Genomic DNA, 20,768 nt, shown 5'->3' with positions numbered 1-20,768 from the left:
ATGGCTTTGTGCATGGGAAATCTTGTCTCACAAACTTGTTTGAGATTTTTGAAGAAATAACAAAGAGGATTGATGAGGGCAGAGCAGTAGATGTGATCTGTATGGACTTCAATAAGGCGTACAACACGGTTCCCCATGGGAGACTGGTTAGCAAGGTTAGATCTCACAGAATACAGGGAGAACTAGCCATTCGGATACAACTGGCTCAAAGGTAGAAGACAGAGGGTGGTGGTAGAGGGTTGTTTTTCAGACTGGAGGCCTGTGACCAGTGGAGTGCCACAAGGATCGGAGCTGGGTCCTCTACTTTTTGTTATTTACATAAATGATTTGGATGCAAGCATAAGAGGTACAGTTAGTAAGTTTGCAGATGACACCAAAATTGGAGGTGTAGTGGACAGCGAAGAAGGTTACCTCAGATTACAACAGGATCTTGACCAGATGGACCAATGGGCTGAGAAGTGGCAGATGGAGTTTAATTCAGATAAATGCGAGGTGCTGCATTTTGGGAAAGCAAATCTTAGCAGGACTTATACACTTAATGGTAAGGTGTATAGGGAGTGTTGCTGAACAAAGAGACCTTGGAGTGCAGGTTCATAGCTCCTTGAAGGTGGAGTTGCAGATAGATAGGATAGTGAAGAAGGCGTTTGGTATGCTCTCCTTTATTGGTCAGAGTATTGAGTGCAGGAGTTGGGAGGTCATGTTGCAGTTGGACAGGACATTGGTTATGTCACTGTTGGAATATTGCATGCAATTCTGGTCTCCTTCCTATTGGAAAGATGTTGTGAAACTTGAAAGGGTTCAGAAAAGATTTACAAGGTTGTTGCCAAGGTTGGAGGATTTGAGCTATAGGGAGAGGCTGAACAGGCTGGGGCTGTTTTCCATGTAGCGTTGGAGGTTTGCAAAATTATGAGGGTCATGGATAGGATAAATAGACAAAGTCATTTCCCTGGGTTGGGGGAGTCCAGAACGAGAGGGCATAGGCTTAGGGTGAGAGGGGTAAAATATAAAAGAGAACGAAGGGGCAACTTTTTCATGCAGAGGGTGATATGTGTATGGAATGAACTGCCAGCGGAAGTGGTGGAGGTTAGTACAATTGCAATATTACAAAAGCATTTGGATGGGTATATGAATAGGAAGGGTTTGGAGGGATATGGGCCGGGTGTTGGCAGGTGGGACTAGATTGGTTAGGGATATTTGGTCGGCATGGACGGGTTGGACCAAAAGGTCTGTTTCCATGCTGTACATCTCTATGACTCTGTGACTCTATAACCAATAAATCCCCTGCGCTCCAGTGAAAAAAGTCTCAATTTTTGTAATTGAAACCCTCAATTCCTGGCAATATCCTGGTAAATCTTTCCTGAATCCCCTCCAAGTTTAATAATATCCTTCCTATTAAAGGTGGATATACAGTAGAATATACAGTAGAATTGTTCAAACTATTTAGGATATTAACTAGATGGGTTGGTGTGTGTTGGTAATAAGTTGATGAGATGAGTGCCAGCTGTGTATAAATTGGAACAGAGTAATATTTGGTTGACCTCAAATTGGAAGAGAGGTCATTAAATATATAAAAGATTAATAGAGTGGGAGAATAGCCTCGGGGGAGTTCCATATTGAGGTTGAAATGTTCAGGGCTTTCTTTTTTCTGTAATTCATACTTGGAATTTGGTCATTGTAATTTTAAAAATTGCTTCGTAGGAAGTGTGCAGTTCCGGTTAGGCCAACATTTATTGCCCATTCCTAATTGCCCGACAGCTGAATGACTTGCTTTGCCATTTCAGAGAACAGTTAAGAGTAAACCACGTTGCTGTGGGTAGAGAAGTTAACGTGGTGTACATTATTTTAGCAAAGTGTTTGATAAGGTTCCCCATAGTAAGTTCATTCAGAAAGTAAGGAGGCATGGGATACAGGGAAATTTGGCTGCCTGGATACAGAATTGGCTGGTCCATTGAAGACAGAGGGTGGTAGTAGATGGAAAGTATTCAGCTCGGAGCCCGGTGACCAGTGGTGTTCTGCTGGGATCTATTTCGGGACCTTTGCTCTTTGTCATTTTTATAAATGACTTGGATGAGGAAATGGAAGAGTGGGTTAGTAAGTTTGCCAATGACACGAAAGTTGGTGGAGTGGTGGATAGTATGGAAGGCTGTTGTAGGTTACAATGGGACATTGACAGGATGCAGAATATGGTAATGGAGTTTAACCTGGCAAAGTGCGAAGTGATTTGTTTTAGAAGATCGAATTTGAATGCAGAATTCAGGGTTAAAGGCAAGATTCTTGGCAGTGTGGAGGAACAGAGGGATCTTGGGGTCCATGTCCATGTCCTCAAAGTTGCCACCCAAGTTGATAGGGTTGTTAAGAAGAGTTATGGTGTGTTGGCTTTCGTGAGCAGAGTGATTGAGTTTAACAGCCACGAGGTTATGCTGCAGCTCTGTAAAGCCCTGGTTATACCTACAGCCTGTGATGCTGCAGAGAATATAGCCCCAGCCTTTTCAGTCTCTCCTTGTAGCTCAAACCTCCCAACCCTAGCAACATCCTTGTAAATCTAGGAGAAAGTGAGGACTGCAGATGCTGGAAATGAGGAAGCTGGAGAAATCTGCATTCATCCCTTGTGGTTGGAGGGTTCCTAGGCGGAAGATGAGGCGCTCTTCCTCCAGACCATGGCAACACGATGCCTAGGAACCCTCCAACCACAAGGGATGAATGCAGATTTCTCCAGCTTCCTCATTTCCCCTCCCCCCACCTTTTTTCAGTCCCAACCTTCCGACTCAGCACCGCCTTCTTGATCTGCAATCTTCTTCCCAACCTCTCCTCCCCCAACCCCTCTCCGGCCTATTACCCTCACCTTAAACTCCTTCCACCTATCACATTCCCAAAGACCCACTCCCAAGTCCCTCCTCCCTACCTTTTATCTAAGCCTGCTTGGCACACCCTCATTTCTGAAGAAGGGCTTATGCCTGAAATGTCGATTCTCCTGATCCTTTGATGCTTCTGGACCTACTGCACTAATTCAGTTATGATCATCATGATACATAAGTTAATGCCAGCAAAACTCTCCTTTATATTAGGCAAAAGTGAGGACCGTAGATGCTGGAGATCAGAGTCAAGATTAGAGTGGTGCTGGAAAAGCACAGCAGGTCAAGCAGTATCCGAGGAGCAGGAAAATTGGCGTTTCGGGCAAAAGCCCTTCATCAGGAATGAGGCAGGGAGCCTCCGGGTGAAGGGATAAATGGGCAGGGGGTGGGGCTGGGAGAAGGTAGCTAAGAGTGCAAGAAGTGGATGGAGGTGGGGGGGGTGACAGGTCAGAGTGGAGGGTGGAGCGGATAGCTGGGAAGGAAGATTGGCAGGTGGGACAGGTCATAAGGATGGTGCTGAGCTGGAAGGTTGGAACTGGGGGAAGGTTGGAACTGGGGTAAGGTTGGGGCGGGGCGGGGAAGGAATGAGTAAAGTGGTGAAGTCCACATTGATGCCCCTGACCTGCTGTGCTTTTCCAGCAACACATTTTTAAGCTCCTTGTAAATCTATCCTACTTATGTGGGTAGGTAATGGCATAATAGTTCTGTTATTGGGCTAGAAATCCAAAGAGGAGAAAGTGAGATCTGCAGATGCTGGAGATCAGACCTGAAAATGTGTTGCTGGAAAAGCGCAGCAGGTCAGGCAGCATCCAGGGAATAGGAGAATCGACGTTTCGGGCATAAGCCCTTCTTCAGGAATTCCTGAAGAAGGGCTTATGCCCGAAACGTCGATTCTCCTATTCCCTGGATGCTGCCTGACCTGCTGCGCTTTTCTAGCAACACATTTTCAGCTAGAAATCCAAAGATCCAAGCTAATGCCCTGGGGATTTGGACACAAATCCCACCACAGCATATAGCAAAATTCAAATTCAATTAATTAAATCAGGGATTTAAAATAAGTGAGTAAAAAACTCATTGGCATTCTTTTAGGAAGGAAAAGGTACCATCCTTAACTGGTTTGGTTGATGTGTGACTTCAGACCCTCTGTGATGTGGTTAGTACTAACCTTGTTAAGTGACCAGATTTCCCTAAAGTTGAGGCAAGGAGCCCTTATTCCCTTAAACTTGCCATGCTTTAATTTCTCATCCGTGACCAATATACATTTCCCTTGATGTATCCCAATTTGAACATCTAGGTGTTCCTGACTCGTGTCCTTTTCTATGCCCTACCACATTTTCCACCCTGGGTAACAATACCATCCTGCTATTTGTACCTTCTAGCTTTAGCTACGGTAGCCTGCTTATCTAATCCTGTAGACCGTTCAACGTTTTTCTGCTGTTTATGCATCCTACAGCCTCTTACTTGGCCCTACTTCTTTTGTAGCTCTTGTCGAGAATGCCCATCAATGCCAAGAAAAGTGCTTTTATTTGCTAATTGACCTAATATAATTGCAGGAAATCAGGGCTGAGCAAGGCAGAACAAATAAAGGAGATGCCAAATAGTGTGTCAGTCGATAGTGGATAGGGGAGGAAAGGGAACCAACAGACAGGGCAGGGATCCCCTGTGGCTGTTCCCCTCAGCAATAAGTATACCATTTTGGATACTGCTGGTGGGGACGGCCTACCAGGGGAAAGCCATAGTTGTCCGGTCTCTGGTATTAAGCCTGGCACCTGTGACTCAGAAGGGAAGGGGGGAGAATAGAAAAGCACTCATGGTAGGGGACTCAATAGTTAGACAGATTGACAGGAGATTTTGTGGTCAGGAAAGGGACTCCTGGAAGGTATGTTGCCTCTCCGGTGCCAGGGTCTGGGATGTCGCCGATCGGGTTTACAGGATTCTGAAGGGGGAGGGTGAGCAGCCAGAAATCGTGGTACATATTGGCACCAATGATATAGCCAGGAGAGGGTTTGAGGATCTGAAAAGTGACTACAGGGAGCTAGGTTGGAAGCTGAAGAGCAGGACGAGTAGAGTAGTGATCTCGGGTTTGCCACTGGTGCTACGAGATAGTGAAGTGAGGAACAGGCAGCGAGTGTAGCCTGACATGTGGCTGTGAGGCTGGTGCAGGAGGGAGGGCTTCAGATACCTAGACCATTGGGATACCTTCTGGGGAAGGTGGGGCCTGTACCTGAAGGACGGATTGCCCCTGAACTGAGGGGCACAAATGTCCTGGGTGGGAAATTTGCGGTTGTGGTTCGGGAGGGTTTAAACTAGTTTGGCAGGGGGTTGGGAACCAGAGCTACATATCTGAGAGGGGAGCAGTGTAGATGGGGCTGTGACAGGATGTAGTGAATCTTTCGGGAAGGTTTCTCATGCGATGAAACAAAGGGATCGGTTAAAATGTGTCTGCTTTAATGCAAGGAGTGTCAGAACTAAGAGTGACGAGCTTAGAACATGGATCAGTACTCGGGGCTATGATGTTGTGGCCATAACGGAGATGTGAGTTTTACAGGAACAGGAATGGTTGCTTGACATTCCAGAGTTTAGAACGTTTAAAAAGAACAGGGAGGGTGGAAAAAAAAAGAGGGGGTGTAGCATTGTTAGTCAGAGAGTGCATCACAACTGCAGTAATGAAGGTTGTTGAGGATGATTTGTCTACTGAGTCAGTATGGGTGGAAGTTAAGAACAGCCAGGGAACAGCCACCTCAATGGGGGTTTTCTACAAATCACCTAATAGCAGTAGGGAGATTGAAGATCTCATAGGCCGGCAGATTTTGGAAAAATACAGATGTTGTAGGGTTATTGTTATAGGTGATTTCAACTTTCCCAATATCGACTGGAAGCTCCTTAGTGCAGATGATTTGGATGGAGCCGTTTTTGTCAGGTGTGTTCAGGAGGGTTTCCTTAGTATGTAGACAGGCAGGTGAGGGGAGAGGCCATTTTGGATTTGGTGCTCGCCAATGAGCCAGGACAGGTGTCAGATCTCGCAGTGGGAGAACCCTTTGGTGACAGTGATCGCAACTGCCTCACATTTACCATAGCCTTGGAGACGGAAAGGAGCAGTTATCAAGGGAAGGTATTTAATTGGGGAAAAGGAAATTATGACGCTATGAGACAGGAGTTGGGAAGTACAGACTGGGAGCAATTGTTCCACAGAAAGGGCACAGCAAACATGTGGAGACTATTTAAGGAGCAGTTGTTGCGAGCAATGCACAAATTTGTTCCTCTGAGACAGGTAAGAAGGGGTAAGATTAAGGAACCTTGGATGACAAGAACAGAGGAGCTTCTTGTCAAAAGGAAGAAGGCAGCTTACGTAAGGTGGAGGAAGCAAGGATCTAGCACAGCTTTAGAGGATTACAAGCTTGCTAGAAAGGAGCTCAGAAATAGACTGAGGAGAGCCAGGAGGGGGCACTAAAAAGGCTTGGCAAAAAGGATTAGGGAGAACACAAAGGCATTTTACTCATACGCGAAGAATAAGAGAATGATCAGGGAGAAGGTACGGCTGATCAGGGATAGCGTAGGGAACTTGTGTGTGGAGTCTGAGCAGATAGGGGAAGCCCTAAATGAGTTTTTTGCTTTGGTTTTCACTAAGGAAAGGAACCTTGTTGTGAATGAGAACTTTAAGGAGCTGGAACAGGCTTGAACAGATCAAGATTCAGGAAGTTGGTGTGTTGGAAAGTTTGGCAAACATTAAGATTGATAAGTCTCCAGGGCCAGACCAGATTTATCCTAGGCTGCTCTGGGTAGCGAGAAAGGAGATTGCTAAGCCACTGGCGAGGATCTTCGCTTATTCTCTCTCCATGGGAGTCATACCGGAGGATTGGAAGGAGGCAAATGTTGTTCCTCTTTGCAAAAAGGGTGATAGGGAAATCCCTGGCAATTACAGGCCAGTTAGTCTTATGTCTCTGGTCAGCAAAGTTTTGGAAATAATTCTGACGGATAGGATTTATGACTATTTGGAAAAACATAGTGTGATTAAAGGCAGTCAGCATGGCTTTGTGAAAGGCAGTCAGCATGGCTTTGTGAGGGACAGGTCATGCCTCACAAATCTTATTGAGTTCTTTAGGAGGTGACAAGACAGTTCGACGAAGGTCAAGCAGTGGATGTGGTGTATATGGACTTCAGCAAGGCATTTGATAAGGGTCCCCATGGTAGGCTCATTCATAAAGTCAGGAAGTATGGGATACAGGAAGGTTTGGCTATCTGGATTCAGAATTGGCTGGCTGACAAAAGGCAGAGAGTGGTTGTAGATGGAAAGTATTCTGGCTGGAGGTCAGTGTTGAGTGTTGTCCTGCAGGGCTCTGTTCTTGGGCCTCTGCTCTTTGTAGTTTTTATAAATGACTTGGATGAGGAGGTTGAGGGGTGGGTTAATAAATTTGCAGATGACACAAAGTTAGAGGTGTCATCGATAGTATTGAGGGCTATTGCAGGCTGCAGTGCGCCATAGACAGGTTGCAGAGCTGAGCTGAGAAATGGCAGATGGAGTTCAACCTGGATAAATGCGAAGTGATGCATTTTGGAAGGTTGAATTCAAATACAGAATATAGGATTAAAGACAAGATTCTTGGCAGTGTGGAGGAACACAGGGATCTTAGTGCTCAAGTACATAGATTCCTCAAAGTTGACGCACAAGTGGATAGGGTGTGAAGAAAGCATATGGTGTTTTGGTCATCATGAACAGGGGGATTGAATTTAAGAGCCGTGAAGTTTTGCTACAGCTCTACAAGTTCCTGGTGAGACCACACTTGGAATATTGTGACCAATTCTGGTCACCCTACTATAGGAAAGATACAGATGGTTTGGAGAGGTTTATCAGGATGTTTCCATGACTGGAGGGCTTACCTTACAAAGAGAGGTTTACTAAGCTCGGACTTTTCTCTCTGGAGAGAAGGAGGAAGAGAGGTGACCTGATCGAGGTATACAAGGTAATGAGAGGAATGGATAAAGTCAATAGCCAGAGACTTTTCCCCAGGGCAGGATAGACTGGCAAGAGGGGCCATAGTTTTAAGATATTAGGAGAAAGGTATAGAGGGGACATCAGAGGAAGATTCTTTACGCAGAGAGTTGTGAAGCATGGAATGCGTTTCCAGTTGTGGTGGTGGAAGCAGAGTCATTAGGGACATTTAAGCGACTGCTAGACATGCACATGGAGTGCAGTGAGTTGAGGGGTGCATAGGTTAAGTTATTTTATTTTACATTAGGATTAATCCTCGGCACAACATCGTGAGCCAAAGGGCCTGTTCTGTGCTGTACTTTTCTATGTTCTATAAAGGAAGTGAACAGGGCGAAAATCAGGTGGAACTGCAGAACAGGACAGTTTAATGTCACAAAAGCAAGGAGAATGGTGTGGTAAATGTTTGGTTTCTTCGATAGATGACAGCCTTTGGAGAGAATATGTACTGAAAAGACTAGTAAGAAGGGATGGTGAAGTGGAAGCAGGATGTGAAAGGAGTAAGGTGATTTGGGCGAGAAAGCGCCTGCAGGATATTTGAATGGGCCCCTTGGACAGTGTTCTTCTAGTGAACTGAAGTGGGTTTGGGTATGTACATGGTTAAATTCCTTAAAGGCCTAATCTGTTCTTTCTCATCTTGAGATTGGACCTCCTTGCTGCCAGCGTTCAGTTGAGGATGGGAGCAGCTTCTGCAGCTTCAACTTGCATTTAAATGAAAAACAAGAGGAGAGACAACATCAACAGCTCAACAGAGCAACTCAAGCACCAACTGCAACCTCCTCAGTCAAATGTCTCTCCACAGAGCAGAGTTGGTGGACACTGAGATCTAACTTGTAAGAGACAAGACCTATAACACAGTAGGCAAAAGTGAGGACTGCAGATGCTGGAAATCAGAGTCTAAAGTAGAGTGGTGCTGGAAAAATACAGCAGGTCAGGCAGCATTCGAGGAGTAGGAAAATCAATGTTTTGGGCAAAAGGCCTTCATCAGGACTGAAGGTAGGGAGCCTCCAGGGTGGAGAGATAAACGGGAGGGGGATGGGGCTGGGGAGAAGGTAGCAAAGAGTGCAGTAGGTGGATGGGGGTGGGGATGAAGGTGATAGGTCAGAGAAGAGGGTGGAGCGGATAGATGGGAAGGAAGATTGGCAGGTAGGGACAGGTCATGAGGATGGTGCTGAGCTGGAAAGTCGGAACTGGGGTAAGGTGGGGTGGGGTGCGTGGGCAGGGGAAATGGGGAAACTGGTGAAGTCCACATTGATGCCCTGGGATTGAACTGTTCCGAGGTGGAAGATGAGGCGTTCTTCCTCCAGGCGTTGGGCGGTGAGGGAGTGGCCGTGGAGGCCGCCCAGGACCTGCATGTTCTCGGCAGAGTGGAGGGGGAGTTGAAATGTTGGGCCACAGGGCGGTGTGGTTGATTGGTGCGAGTGTCTCGGAGATGTTCCCTAACACAGCTACAGTATGCTAACAAAGGATCAATTCTCTGGACACGTGAGCTCAAGTGCTTCAAGAGATTCAGCCTTCTGTGGCAGGTCACTGCTGGCCTCTGTAGCCTCCCAGATTGGGACCAGATTTCCAGTGGGTCAGGTGGACATGCTTTACCAGTGGCTGTGCCAAGGTAACCATCATGGAGGGACATCCCTTGCCTCTTGGGCCTCTGTTCCTCCTCAAGGTTTCGTGCTGTATTCTGAAAAATATTAAATCAGAGTTATGAGAGTTAGTATTGACTTGAGTGGTTAAGCAGGAAGGAAGACATTTTGTGCACTTCTGTGACATTGCTGCAAAGGGCAATACGACAAAGATGAGGGTGAGTGAGTGTGTCTGCTCAAATGGGGATGTGAGATGTCTGGAAAGAGACAAAAAAAGAGAAGAACTATGTGTGTTGTGCTGACTTTGCTGAGAAAGGGCTTTGCACCTGAAAGTGTAATTCCACTTGTCTTTCCTGTTCTCCTGATGTCCAGGATTCTACTGCTCAGAGGAGCCAAACCCACCACTAACTTGTTGGCCATTTCCATCCATGTTTGCTTGGCTGGAGAATGTGTCTTATTCCTTCCACTCTTGGGGAAGTTGTCTCCTTGCAGCATTCCCATGTGTTTTCTCCATTCCTGTGGTTTTTGCACCCTCAAAAGTCCATGCCCATTTGCACCTTTGTCGCCTATGTCATGGGCTCTTTTAAGTTAGAAATCCTTTCCTTTTACAGTTCCAGCATATCAGCTAATTGGGGAGGCAGTAGAACATTAATACATGGCTCTGTCAAAGAGGCTCAGCAAAATGGGCTGACTTTTTGTTGCCACTTCAGCAATGGCTAAGTTGAGAAAATGTTGCTACTCACCTATGAGAAGCACATGTTATCACCACTTACTAAGTGTCAATGTTAATCAGGCAATCAAATTTATAACTGTTTAGAGAGAATGATCAAACCCAAAGGTTAAAAATTAAGAATGTGAATTGTATGCCCCAACTATTGTTGCTAAGTGTTCCAATGCGATTATTACTGAGATTATTTCTCGGTTTTTCGTGTCTTTACTCAGTGCTTCAATCATAAAACCTGGTCAAGAGCATGAAATCACCACTTGGGAAATCATGGTCCTACTTCTGAACATTTTCTGAATCCACTTGATATTTCACCACAACTAATCTAATGCTGCTAGGCACCTTTCAAAACATCTCGGTTAATTTAAGTATGTTGTTATCCAGAAATATAAAAATAATGGTCCCATTGCATTCTTGGTCATTAAGTCAAAATCATGAGAAAATTTGCCTTTAACCTTTCCTTCTCTAGCGCTGTGATTAAATAAGATTGGCTTATTTAATGAGGATACCATTTAGAAAATGGAAGCTGCAGTTTCAGATTGATGAAATATGATTGTCCTGATAGCTGATACTCACCTTATAGGATGACCACTGCCCATTCCCAGGACTGTATTTGGACAGATATCCTGACCGTGAGCCAGTTGACAATTGAACCCACCAAGCCCCTGGAATGCGACTGTGCCCCTGACTGTTGGTACTGGGACCCTATGACAAACTGTGATTCCCTTCCCTACTGTACTGGACAGAGTCTGACTCCCAACCTAGTTTCCAAAAGGCCACTTGGTTGAATGTTTGCCATGCAGGCAGCTGCCACAATCTTTCAATGGTAGATTGACATCTTGGTGCACTGTTCACTGAATTATCCTCATCTCAATACAGATCTCCATTGACAGTTAACCTGTCTGTGTAGAATAACATGTCAAAACTAGTAGTCTTTGGTTCTGTTTGCAATGTTAATAAGCACAGCAAGGAAAATATTGGTCTGAGCATACAGGTAGGCAGTAAGTGAATGATTGCTCGTTGAGCAGGTCAGTAGCCCTGAGATGCAGCTTGATCCAATCCGTGAGATGGGTGCCTATCCCTGTGCACAGAATGTCCTTGCTGCATTTTCTTAATGTTAGTTGCCTCTGCGCCCAGCAGTGCAGGTGTGTGCTTGTTAAGTGGCCTGCAAGTGAATCAGTGAGATGCCATCATGTCCCTGAGTGGTTAGCAGGTGTTGGTTGCCAATGTCTGTGAATGAGGGATGTGTGCAGCTGTTGTCGGTGAATTCTAGATATTTTCTAATCAATCTGTTGAGCAACGTGGAGGGTCCTCGCAGACAGCAGTGAGCTGAAGTCACCAGGTACTTGTGCTGAATTTCATGTTGATAATTCTCAACGTCGAGCTTGTTTTTCCTCATTTGATAAAGTAGGAAGCTGAATATTAATGAGGCAAGTTGCAGTCTAAAGAAGGTTTTTAACAAGCTGCAATTCTCCTTAATTGGCATCTCTTTTTTGCTGATGTGAAGTATACCTTGTTGCTGGCAAATACGTGAAAGCATCGAGATGCTCCCAGTGTCGAAAGAGGTCTTACCAAACTTCTTATCTGATTCTGCCACAATTCTTGCCAGAGCCCATGTCACTCAGATCCAATAGGGTTTTGCCAATAGACTTTCTCTTTCCAGCCCACACAGAGAAAAGGGAAACACATCTAATCTTTTAACTCTGAGCTACAAAGGATTCAAACCCATTCTGGAACCTGAGCATACAGTCTGAAATGGGAGAACAGTATATAGATGATGATTATCATAAGATAAATCAGAAAGACCAATTATTCCATTTAGTTTGGTTCATTCATCAAGAATATTGTTCAATATATTATCTAGTAGTCACAAATGGCTGATTGCATTCTTGATTCATAAATAAAAAGTGAGTAATAGATTGTCATTGGGCATGTGAGCTCAGTCATTATCATGACATGGTGTATATATTACACTTTTTTTTTCCTTTTGTGTTTGGTAGAATGTAAAGATAGAAAGCAGAGTTTACAAACGTTTTCTGCCTTTTGTGTTTGCTTTATTTTCTTGGTTGCTGCTTATTAGTAGGCAATAGAACTTAAGGGATTGATACAGAAATTGTGAACATCATTACCAGTGGGTTTCCTGAGGAATTTCTTGAGACCTGTTTGTTTCATAGATTCATAAGTAAAACAAAGCAGCAAAGACTGCAAAGCTGAGTGGATGAGATACAGGTAGATTTTAGTATACTTGAAAATGAAGGCAGGTGAATTTCAGTATGGATAAATGCACAATGCTTGAAAGGATCTAGGAATTGACCATTGGCTAAATGGGAAGAAGCTAATGTTCATGGCAAATGAGAGTCCTGCTTGAATATAAATTGATATTTTCTAATGATTTGACTCAGAGATGCTATTATACATCTCTGGAGCAGGTGGAACAAACCCATGCCTCCTGGCTACCACTGCAATACAAGAGGCCGTTGACTATACATTGAAGCTGTCATAACACTGCTTGTTGGCAGGGAGTAAAACAAATGGTATATTGGAATTTGTTACTGTCACCAAGCCAAAATTGGCAGTAAATTTTAATCAAAACTGAACGAACTGCAGATGCTGTAAATCAGAAACAAACAGTTCTACGGAAGAGTCACTCGACCTGAAAGGTTAACTCTGATTTCTCGTCACAGATGCAGCTAAACCTGCTGAGCTTTTCCAGCAATTTCTGTTTGTGTTGAAGATGAATTTGCCATGTTTAAATCATTGCTGTAACCACACCTGAAATACTGTGTGAGATTCTGAAAGTGATTGTGTGAAATTTCTATTGCAACTACTGAAAGGATACAAAGAAAGCAATAAGAAGGGTGGCACGGTGGCTCAGTGGTTAGCTCTGCTGCCTCACACCACCAGGGTCCCAGGTTCAATCCCAGCCTCTGGCAACTGTCTGTGTGGAGTTTGCACATTGTCCCCGCATCTGCATGGGTTTCCTCTGGGTGCTCCGGTTTCCTCCCACAGTCCAAAGATGTGCCATTGTATTAAGTGCATTAGTCAGAGGGAAATGGGTCTGCGTGGGTTACTCTTCGGAGGGTCGGTGTTGGCTGAAGGGCCTGTTTCCACACTATAGGGAATCTAATCTAATCTAATAATTGAGGGATGGAGGGAAAGGATTGTGAAAGGCACATATGTAACTGGGCATTGTCTCATGAGAAAAGCGATAACTGAGAGGCGATTTGAAAGGTATACTAAAGTCTGTGGTAGGTTATGTAACCTTATTTGTTATTAACTAATTGATGGATCGATTCCCCTATTATCATTGTATCATATGATCACCAGAATGTTAAAATACAAAGTAGGTGCAGAATGTTTTATTTTTATCATCTAAATGTTTTCAGCAGAAGATTGCGGTACTGTTCTAATTATTGAACAAAAACCTTGAAGTTGTGTTACGATGGACTGTGTATGATAAAAGAATGAAAGAGAAGGATTACCAAGTTCCATATTGAATGGTGGTTGTTTGTTCGGCATGAATGCGCAGAAAACTTATCTTTTTTGCACCAAATTAGAACACGGGGCTAAAACAGTGTCATTGTAGCCATTCTTGTGGTTAGATTAGCGATTTTTGTGAGACAGTGCTGATCTAAACATTCTCCATAAAATTCCCCAATTGTAACATGCAGTTTTTAAACCATAGCTTTTAACTCCGTGTCTATCCAGAAGTGCATGCATTATTTTAGGGTTAATGGTAGGTGTCTTGTCCCTAGTATGGGGGATTTCAAGACGAGGTGGTACATTTTTAAGGTGAGAGGGGAGACTGTTAAAAAAGAGATGACAGGCAAATTTCTCTTTATATCGGGTGGTTCGTGTGAGGAATGAAGTTCCTGAGGAAGTGGTGGATGTGGACACAGTTACAATGTTTAAAAGACTCTTGAATAACTACATGAATATGAAAGCTTTGGAGGGATACGGGCCATGAGCAGGCAGGCAAGGCTAGTTTAGATGTGATTATGTTTGGTATGGACCGAAGGGTCCGTGTCTGTGACTATGTGAAGTATTCCCAGAATTTAACCTTAAATATACCTTCCATCCAGCCTTTGGATGAAATGCTAAACCAACTGTTTGGATGACTTTAGGTGAGAAAAATGTTCTCCCTCAATCAACATCACTAAAGCAAGTTAACTGTTCATTTATTTAATTGGCATAATATGATCTTGTATTGCAGAATGATTGCTGTAGATCCCCATGTAACTCATAGTCATAGAGTCATAGAGATGTACAGCATGGAAACAGACCCTTTGGTCCAACTCATCCATGCCAACCAGATATCCCAAGCCAATCTAGTCCCACCTGCCAGCACCCGGCCCATATCCCTCCAAACCTTTCCGATTCATATACCCATCCAAATGCCTCTTAAATGTTGCTATTGTACTTCCTCTGGCAGCTCATTCCATACATGTACCACTCTCTGTGTGTGAAAAAAAGTTGCCCCTTAGGTCTCTTTTATATTTTTCCCCTTGCACTCTAAACCTATGCCCTCTAGTTCTGGACTCCCCGACCCCAGGAAAAGACTTTGTCGATTTATCCTATCCATGCCCCTCATGATTTTTAAAACCTCTGTAAGGCCACCCCTCAGCCTCTGACACTCCAGGGAAAACAGCCCTAGCCTACTCAACTCTCCCTATAGCTCAATTCCTCAAATCCTGGCAACATCCTTGTAAATCGTTTCTGAGCCCTTTCAGGTTTCACAACATCCTTCCGATAGGAAGGAGACCAGAATTACACACAATATTCCAACAGTGGTCTAACCAATGTCCTGTACAGCTGCAACTTGACCTCCCAACTCCTGTACTGTTGCCTCATAGCGCCAGGAACACAGGTTCGATTCCAGCCTTGGACGACTGTCTGTGCGGAGCATGTACATTCTCCGCGTATTTGTGTGGGTTTCCTCCAGGTACTCCGGTTTCCTCCCACATCCAAAAGATGTGCAGGTCAGGTGACTTGGTTATTCTAAGTTGCCCATAGTGTTCGGTGTATTAGTCAGGGGGAAATGGATCGGGTGGGTTACTCTCCGGAGGGTTGGTGTGGACTTATTGGGCCGAAGGGCCTGATTCCACACTGTAAAGAATCATCTAAAAAACATCTAATCTACTCCATACTCTGATCAGTAAAGAAAACCATACCAAATGCCTTCTTCACTGTCCTATCTACCTGCGACTCCACTTTCAAGGAGTGTTTCAAAGCAATTCATTCAAAGTGATTTGAAGATGCTTGTGCCCATTTGTTTTTCTCCCGCTATCAAGCTTTCCCCAGGAAGGATGTAGTGTGGTGCAAACATATCCACGACTATTGTCAATAGTAAGCTGACAGGAAATTTGTTTCTGTGGGAGCAAATTAAAATGTATCAGTGGCATGTAATGCACTTGCTTGCAGTCCAGCTGAACGTACAAAAGTCCAACCTGAAAGACAGTTATGTTGTGCTGGGATTTGAGCCTTGGGGTGTCACCTTGTTCCCTCCTGGCATCTTTCTTCCTCCAAATGGATTCTTTGTTTTCTTATGATTTAAAAGTTGTTCTTCAGATGCTTCATTCCTGTTGACCTTCAGATGCAGGCAATTTGATGCTAAAGAGAATCACTGGCAGATCTGGTCTCGTCTGATATCCACTGAAGTGCAGTGTTCAAAAGGTATTCCTATATAGCAGTTAGGTGTAAGGAGTAGGATGCAAGACCTTTTTGATTGGTTTTGTTTCTTTTTCTGAAAGCAACGTTCTGGGGTGTTGACGTCTGGTGTTATGGAAATGTATCATCTAAAGTAGACCTGGGCATTTTACGGCCCGCGGACCATATCTGGCCCTTTGGTCGCTCCTGTCCGGCCCGCATAAGGTCAATCTTAAATTAGAACATAAATGAAAAAGTACTTAGGCCATGCACGCAATACAACTGTGTTGCTTTTGTTTTGAAAAGGATGCTTTTTTTATGTATGGACGCACATGCGCATGTATGTGCGTGCGTGAACAGCTAAAAGTGATGCTTGCTGGCTAGCCCTCAAAATGTCAGCTCACGCCAAAAAACGAAGGTTGATACCAGAATGCCGTGTTTTTAACAAGACATGGACTGCTAGATATTTATTTACAGAAATCGGAGGTAAAGCCGTGTGCTTGGTTTGTGGTGCAAAGGTCACTGTGTTCAAGGATTATAATTTGAATCGCCACTATGTGACCAAACACGCCGCGAAGTACAACAATTTGTCTGATCAAGAGCGGGCAAGGGAGTCGGGTGCTTTGCTAACTAAGCTGCATACCCAGCAAAGATTTTTTACTAAACTTCACACATCCAGAGGTGCAGCTGTCAAGACAAGTTATGTCATATCCCACAAAATCGCCAGAAACAGTAAACCGTTTTCCGATGGAGAGTTTATTAAGGAGTGCTTGTTGGACTCCGCAGAACTAATATGCCCGGAGAAAAAGGAGGCATTTGAGAATGTGCCCCTCTCCGGACGCACTGTAACGAGAAGAACTGGGGACATCGTAAGAAATCTGGAGCTTGAGCGGTCAACTTTGACTTTTTTTCCTTGGCTTTGGATGAGAGCTGCGATGTACGTGACACAGCCCAGCTACTCATCTTCGTACGTGGGATAACTACGGACTTTAAAATCACAGGAGCTGGCAGCCATGCAGTCAATGAAAGGAACAACAACTGGTAATGATTTGTTCACTGAGGTAAATGCATGTTTGGACACGTTGGGACTGAAATGGGACAAGCTGGTGGGTGTGACAATGGATGGCTGTCCAAATCTAACGGGAAAAAATGTTGGACTCTTAAAGAGAATGCGGGATAATGTGACAGAAATTGACCCTGAACAGAAATTGGTATTTTTGCATTGTATTATACATCAGGAAGTGTTGTGTAAGTCAGTGTTAAAAATTAACCATGTGGCTGATGTTGTAACTAAAATAGTTAACATTGTCAGGGCAAGAGCTTTGAATCTTAGGCAGTTTGTTGCACTTTTTGAGGGAAATGAGACTAAACATCATGACATTGGCTACCACACAGCTGTCAAGTGGCTCAGCCTGGGCAAAATGCTGAAGAGTGTATGGGACCTGAGAGAAGAGATACAAGATTTCTGTGTGAAGAAAGGGAATGGCATTCCACAGCTTTCAGATGCAGACTGGATTGCAGACCTTGGTTTTGCTGTTGATGGGACTGCACTTATGAATGAACTAAATATGAAGCTGCAGCGCAAGGGCCTTTTTGTGCATGAAATCTACAACTTGGTGAAGGCTTTTATGAGACAGTTGCAGCTTTTCTCAAGCCAAATGGAGGACAACATTCTCACCCACTTGCAAACACTGAAGGAAGCCGCACCTTCAGCTGATCACCTCCACAGGTTAGAAGCACTGCATGGTGAATTTTCAAGGCGATTTCAAGGTTTAAAACGGTTGAGAATGAAATGCACATGATTTTTTTTCCCCCATTTACATGCAATGTGGAGAGTGCACCTAGTGTTCAGCTTGAACTCATTGATCTGCAATCTGGCACACTTCTGGCAGAGTAGGTCAGTCTCACTGCTTGATTTTTACTCTTCCCTCAGAGGAGAACTTTCCACACATGAGGAGGCATGCTTCGAAGATTCTCGTCCTCTTTTGATCTACCTATATATATGCGAACAGACATTCTCAGTGATGAAGTTAAACAAATTCAAATACAGATCCTCTATCACTGACGATCGCCTCTCAGCTGTCCTTCGCATATCCACCTCAGACATTCAACCAGATTTCAGTGTCCTTGTTCAAGCCCAAAACAGACTGGATTTTTCTCACGAAACAAGTAAAATGAACTGAAAAACATCAAAAGCACTTATTGCTTTTTGTATAGAGTTGTTTGTAATACTGAACAATAATGAAACAACTTTTCATTATTGGTTTGTGAGATTAACATGTTAAAAATAAAATGAAATAGTGAAATTATTGTTTTTACTGTTTATTTCTTCTATATTTGACCTACTCCACAATTTCATATCTTTATTGTAACAGAATATCCTTTATTCTTTTAAATATTAGTTTCAGTGCAAAACTATATAATTTAGTACTTTTTACAATGGGAGAAAATTAATACTGAGCAGAATTATGTTCAACTTATTGTTGGTTCGGCCCTCCAACACAACTCCGGTTTTTCATGTGGCCCCTTGGAAGAATTAATTGCCCACCCCGATCTAAAGTGTCAATTTAAATATAACTGGCTGGTATATGTATGTTGGAATGTTTGGAAAGAACACTTTGCAAAGCAAGGGAGACCATCTGCAGCAGGGCAAATAGTGTATTTGCACAGAACTCACAAGGTGCTTGATTGGGAACGCTGAATCATCTTTATGATTCATCCAGATCAGTGATGCAAAAGAGAATGTTACCACTAATGTGGACCCAAACATTCCAGCCATCATGCGTAATTGACATGCTGATCATCCAACTGCTTAACAAAGAGTGTTTAGTTGCCAGGGCAGCAGATCTCAAACAGGGAAATGAGTAACAGGACCTCCAGCAGCAGCAGCAATGATGCAGGAGGGCACTGAGCAGGTGAGCTTGAACAGATTTGCTCTGGAGGAAAGGGTTCCTTTGTTGAAAAGAGACCTCGTGGGGAGAGAACCAGATAGATAAACAAAGGATTTCCTCAACCAGATATAAACTACAGATTTAATTCAGTGTATACGCTCTATTTTACTATTTTAACCTTAATTTCCTTTCGTGTTTGTAAAGACCTGATGCCAGTGAAATAAAGAATCTCTGTTTCGTGATCTTCAAGCTGTCTGTGTGCTTAAATCTCCAATCACCAGTAAAGAGGCCTTGTCACCTAGTCACCACCCTCCCCTTTCTCCTGATGGCTCAAATGCTGATAGTTCATGGACTGACATTGAAGAAGGCCATCATAACTATTACCTAGGTACTTGTAATTGATTAGACTTTATTCAGAGTTTAGGTAAAAACAATGACTGCAGATGCTGGAAACCAGATTCTGGATCAGTGGTGCTGGAAGAGCACAGCAATTCAGGCAGCATCCGAGGACAGGCAAAATCGACGTTTCGGGCAAAAGCCCTTCATCAGGAATAAAGATGAAGGGCTTTTGCCCGAAACGTCGATTTTGCCTGTCCTCGGATGCTGCCTGAATTGCTGTGCTCTTCCAGCACCACTGATCCAGAATTTATTCAGAGTTTGTTTACACACGAAATGTGTGCTAAGGAACTTGAACCCATTGCGCACTGTCTTTGAAAATAAATGTAGTGCCTGAAGAGTATCATGTATACAGCCAGGAAAGCCCTACACAGGGCAAGCTGTGTATTTTGGTAAAGTCTTGTGCGTGTTCCACTTCCTTTTCTCTTGGGGGAAAAAAAGAAAGCAACATGTTCTGCTTCCCTTTAACACAATTTATCAGTCGCCCTCCTTGTGCTACAGTGGATGGTAATCTGATCAATGCAGCAAGTAACGGCCATGCCAGTCTGAAAGAAGCCAACAGCAAGAGAATTATGGCCACTGTCACTTTAACAGTGGTAATTCTCACCCTGCTCTGAGGCTGCAAGTTTACTTACGAGCACTTTCTGTTAAACAGAGGCATGTAACACACTGTTCCAAGACGAGCTTGAGGTGAGAGAATTGCTCTGTGAAGACTCTGGGTGGTTATGGCCATTTGCTGAGAGTCCTTTATCGCTGCCTCTTCCCTCTCTGAGCACTTGTTACCTTTGCTTTTTCTCCCTGCTGCAGACAAATGGGGTTTAGAAATAAAAGCATCAATAATGGAATACGTGATCTGAGGAGAACATTTTGAAAGTGAACATCAGTACTTGCACCATAACAGGCCATGATGATTTTACTAACCTTTAAAAGACAGTACAAACCATCAAAAATTCTAAATTGGTAGCAATTGGTGAAAGTCAATTGGTAACTGTTGTGAGAGTGATTCATGATTCATTTAAATTGCTGGAGCATTGAGGTCTAAAATGGTTCCACCAGAGAAATTAGTGTTAGAAGTTGGCCAAAGTCACAACATACCTACCTTGCATGTTTCTGGCACATATTCATGTCAATACATGCAAAATGGTGTTCGGTGTGGTCTAATCCAGAAGGCTGTGCATGTGCCACAGGCACTATTTTTGCCATGAAGTAGGTTGACACAGGTAGCACTGAGAATTGAGTACAGAGCCGAATTTTGGGGCCAGTAACTCTCAATAAGTCAATTTTCAGGAACGTGGATGGAGAGAATTGCAGTTGTTATGGGAGACAGTAACAGACACTCTGGTAATAATGGTGCATGCTTCACTTATATCAAGAGTGAAGCCTTTGGGCATGTCCAGGAGGAATTTGAATCTGCACCTGGGTTTACCATGTTATCATGGTCTTCTTTCGTCTTGGAGTCATAGACGTCTACAGCACAAATAAGTCCCCTTGGCACATCAAGTTTGAATTAATCAAAACTGGCACTGAACTATCTAATTACATTTTCCACAACGTGGCCTATAGCTTTGTATAACTTTACATTACAAGTGTACATCTGAATACTTGTTAAATGTTGAGGACTACTCCCTCTATCACCCTTACAAGCAAGGCATTTTCCACATCACCACCCTCCAAGTGAAAACATTTTAT

At 43.7% G+C, this 20,768-nt stretch overlaps 2 protein-coding genes across 3 annotated transcripts in view; one reads left to right on the top strand and one right to left on the bottom strand.

The window, feature by feature from the left end:
* Positions 1-20,768, top strand: part of trmt9b (tRNA methyltransferase 9B) — a 60,065-nt gene that overhangs the window by 5,376 nt on the left and 33,921 nt on the right. Inside the window, exon 1 of one of the 2 annotated variants that reach the window (XM_043692066.1) lies at positions 16,344-16,853. The exons of the other annotated variant lie outside the window; for it this stretch is intronic. The gene's annotated coding sequence lies outside the window, so the exon portion shown is untranslated. Of the gene's footprint in view, positions 1-16,343; positions 16,854-20,768 lie in introns of those variants that run through there. 2 annotated transcript variants of the gene reach the window in all.
* Positions 19,802-20,768, bottom strand: part of rfc3 (replication factor C (activator 1) 3) — an 83,114-nt gene continuing 82,147 nt past the window's right edge. Inside the window, exon 9 of the mRNA XM_043692069.1 lies at positions 19,802-19,880. Within this exon, the coding sequence (XP_043548004.1) occupies positions 19,827-19,880 (54 nt within the window). The 3' untranslated portion in view covers positions 19,802-19,826. The remainder of the gene's footprint in view (positions 19,881-20,768) is intronic.

This window comes from Chiloscyllium plagiosum, chromosome 6 (genome assembly GCF_004010195.1).
Source record: "Chiloscyllium plagiosum isolate BGI_BamShark_2017 chromosome 6, ASM401019v2, whole genome shotgun sequence".
Taxonomy (NCBI): domain Eukaryota; kingdom Metazoa; phylum Chordata; class Chondrichthyes; order Orectolobiformes; family Hemiscylliidae; genus Chiloscyllium; species Chiloscyllium plagiosum.
Note: the sequence above shows the minus strand (reverse complement) of the source record. Positions and strands in the feature narration are given on the sequence as shown.